Source organism: Bradysia coprophila, unplaced genomic scaffold (genome assembly GCF_014529535.1).
Source record: "Bradysia coprophila strain Holo2 unplaced genomic scaffold, BU_Bcop_v1 contig_350, whole genome shotgun sequence".
NCBI lineage: Eukaryota > Metazoa > Arthropoda > Insecta > Diptera > Sciaridae > Bradysia > Bradysia coprophila.
In genome coordinates this window covers 6,128,470-6,131,665 of record NW_023503608.1, presented here as the reverse complement: position 1 = coordinate 6,131,665, position 3,196 = coordinate 6,128,470, and the positions used below count along the sequence as shown (strand labels likewise).

The window sequence follows — 3,196 nt, the reverse complement described above, 5'->3', positions numbered from 1 at the left end:
GTAGATTCTGGTTAAATTAACAATGTCCGAAAAATACATAAGTCATTTTACATCTTTGCGAGTTAACAGAAATTACTTCAAACATCAGCAATGAATCATTTCGAAGAAAACACTTCGCGTTTTTTGGAATAGATTGATAGATGTTTTTGGACATCATTGAGTGGTCTCACTACCATTAAGCATTGACGTTATTGCAAAGAGGTTCCGGTTTTATCTAACTTTTCGTTTGGTACTGAACTGTTGTCAATTGTAAATCTGATAAGATTCAGAAGGACAATCAATAAATACGAACGGATTTTTTCCATAAAATTCAATATATTTTGTATTTTTTTTACTTTGCTGTTCTTTTGTCCTAGTCGAGTATATATATAATATAATTTTAAGTATATGACTTCCTTTATATACACATGTAACATATATCACAATTTATAATAAAATTAATCAAAAAACATTTATATAATTCACTAATTAAAACGTTAGACATCTTCATATTAAGTGAAATCATCGGAAAGGAAAAGGATAAAAATATGTGTAGTTATGTGTGGATGTTGGTGGTGGTGCTTAAACGTCTATTGAAAACATTTTACAAATCACTTGTGCCTTCGTTGAATTTGAATCGTTTCCGCTTCATCACTAGCCTTATCCTGATGGGCGGTCATATGTCTCGTCAAATGGTGACGTTCACGAAAACTTTCATTGCATACTGGACACTTTAGTTTTTCCTCGCGTTTCCGTCGATTCGTATCATTTGTGAATTCACTTTTATGATGCGAACGCATATGATAGACTAAATCGCTGGTCATTCGAAAACTAATGTTACACTTGGCACAAACATTTTGTGCGGTCAATGTGAATGAAGTGGCAATCGTCGGTGGAATCAAAGTGGTAAGCAGTGCAGCGGCGGCTGGATTTCGGACGATGCCAGTCAGGTCGGGCTGCGGAACAAACGGATGATTCGGAGTACCGAACGGGAAGCCTGCACTGGGCATATAATTGGAGATTTCGGAACCGCCCTGATTCTGAATCGGACGGTACATTAATTGCTGTTTCAATTTTTGATGATTATGGGCAGCTTGCATTTGACTAATCGTATGGAAGTGACCGTTGTTGACGAATCGATATTCGGGTCGAAAGTTCTGATAAATGATGTGCCTGGGAGGGCTCGTTGATATGGGTGGACTGCTCGACGGACAGCTCATTTGGTCAGGACTCAACGGTGGTGGTGAGTCCTGACGTGCATGTGGAACTTTCGTAAATGCACTCCGGATAGGTAAATCACTTTCATAGTTGGGCATTTTAGCTGGCGGTAAAATCGATGGATCGTCATAGACTCTAGGTGAATTTGACGAATGCATTGTTGCAAATCGTGCTGATCGCGGCGACTCGTTGTTGTTGAGTATTTCAGCACCAATTAAGTGTAAACCGTTCGTGGGGATGATTTTCTCTTGGTCAAAGTAATTCGATTCATTGTCTTGTTCACGTAAACTTTCATCACTTTTCACACTGATTTGATTGGGATATGTAACAACTGCGTCGGCATTTAATCTTTGATGCTTTTCGTTCTGACGACTTTTCATTTTCTCATCAGGTCGCATCAGAAATGCCACATCAAATGATCGTTTGGTGTTCGATTTTTGATTAAGTTCGATTTTTGTTTGATTTTCACTTGAGATACGCGGAGACGGCATTTTAATATCCGCTCGTTGATTTGCATAGTCCATTGTCATTTTATAAAATTATTTCACAGCTAAAAATTCAGCTCGTACTTTATCACCAAGTCACAATACAATTTTCTCTTCACAATTTTCGAGCTCTTGCACAATATACGTGACATTCACTTCAATTAACAATCACCGACTGAATCACATGTCGCATTTACACAACCTTTTGTAGAATTCCTAGTCGTTACTGTATGTATATGCAGCGAGAATATTGTTCCCCCTGTACCATTATCCTTCGTCCCCATTCGTCGTACATAGATAAAATTCGGCTCGCACATATTTACCATTCTCACCCTCCGTCTGCTTTCTCATCTATCGAACATATTCTGCTTGAACAAACAACATTTTGCACTGAATTTCGTCCAACAACTTCATTGAACACAAGTTTAACGAAAAGAGACTCATCGCGCGATTTATTATTATATACGAAATTACGTACATTGAGGTTGAGTTTGGATTTATAAGCGAGGGGTTGTTGAAAGTCCTATCACAGTCAACATACGGGCTAGTGTGTACAACGAAATTTTTGGGGTGGAGCGTCTCGTCTGAATGTGTTGGAAAAATATTGGGAAAATGAATGAACGGGAGAGAGAAAAGGGCGTGAAAAAGCGTCGAGATGTTTCGTGTAAAAAAACATGTTGACTGTGTTGAATATACATGAGTGGATGAGTGCCGAGAATTTCTAAAGCTTGTTTGGTTTTTCGTGTATTGTTTGGTGGTGGGTAGAAATATATAGTCGGAGATGTTACAGCAAAGACGTCTTGTTTTGTTTGTTGATCTGTTTGTGTTTGTACACATTTAGATTGGGTATGGGATGGTTTATGAATAAAGCCATATGAGTTTGCGAATAAACGAAAGCTTTTATGTGCTATGTGAAGGTGATGAATGCTTGAAAGATAGGATATGTTTTTGAAAATATATTATTTATAATGGGGCACCTTTTTCTTGTAGCCGAGGCACAACGAATATGCACGTTCAAATTGTATTAGGAACATCTTTTTCAAGCATTCTTTTTCGGGTTAAGGAATTTTTGAGTGAATTTTTCGAAACCGATTCGGATAGAATTGTCTTGATAATTTCGTCAAACTCTTTCCAGACAATGATGGCGTTGGATGACGTAAGTGACTCATTTCTGCATCACTAAACTTAATTGCTTTGTTTTGCCTTACCATCTTTGTTTTCCTTTTTAACCATGTGAGTATCGATCGAGACATGTGATGATCTGGACCTTTCGTATGTGACAAGCCAACGCACTACGAGAACAGGCAAAAGAACAGAATGTAAATATGGGGCCCACTCGACACAGTATTAAAGTTGATAAAATCAATTCCTTTTCCAGTTCATGAATTGATTCCAAATCTTTTACTTCATTTCTTTGAACATGCTTATTAGAAGACTCGATTGACGCCGTAAATCCGTTTAAAATTCAATTGCTAACAGATGATAACCATCCGTAAGAGGTTAATAGTTTTACG

At 37.7% G+C, this 3,196-nt stretch overlaps 1 protein-coding gene across 1 annotated transcript; it reads right to left on the bottom strand.

Moving 5' to 3' along the window:
* Positions 1 to 301: 301 nt before the first annotated feature.
* On the bottom strand, positions 302 to 2,167 carry LOC119080474 (Krueppel-like factor 10). Its single transcript, XM_037188854.1, has one exon. It carries the CDS (start codon positions 1,725 to 1,727, stop codon positions 591 to 593), a length of 1,137 nt encoding a protein of 378 aa, XP_037044749.1. The 5' UTR covers positions 1,728 to 2,167; the 3' UTR covers positions 302 to 590.
* Positions 2,168 to 3,196: the final 1,029 nt, after the last annotated feature.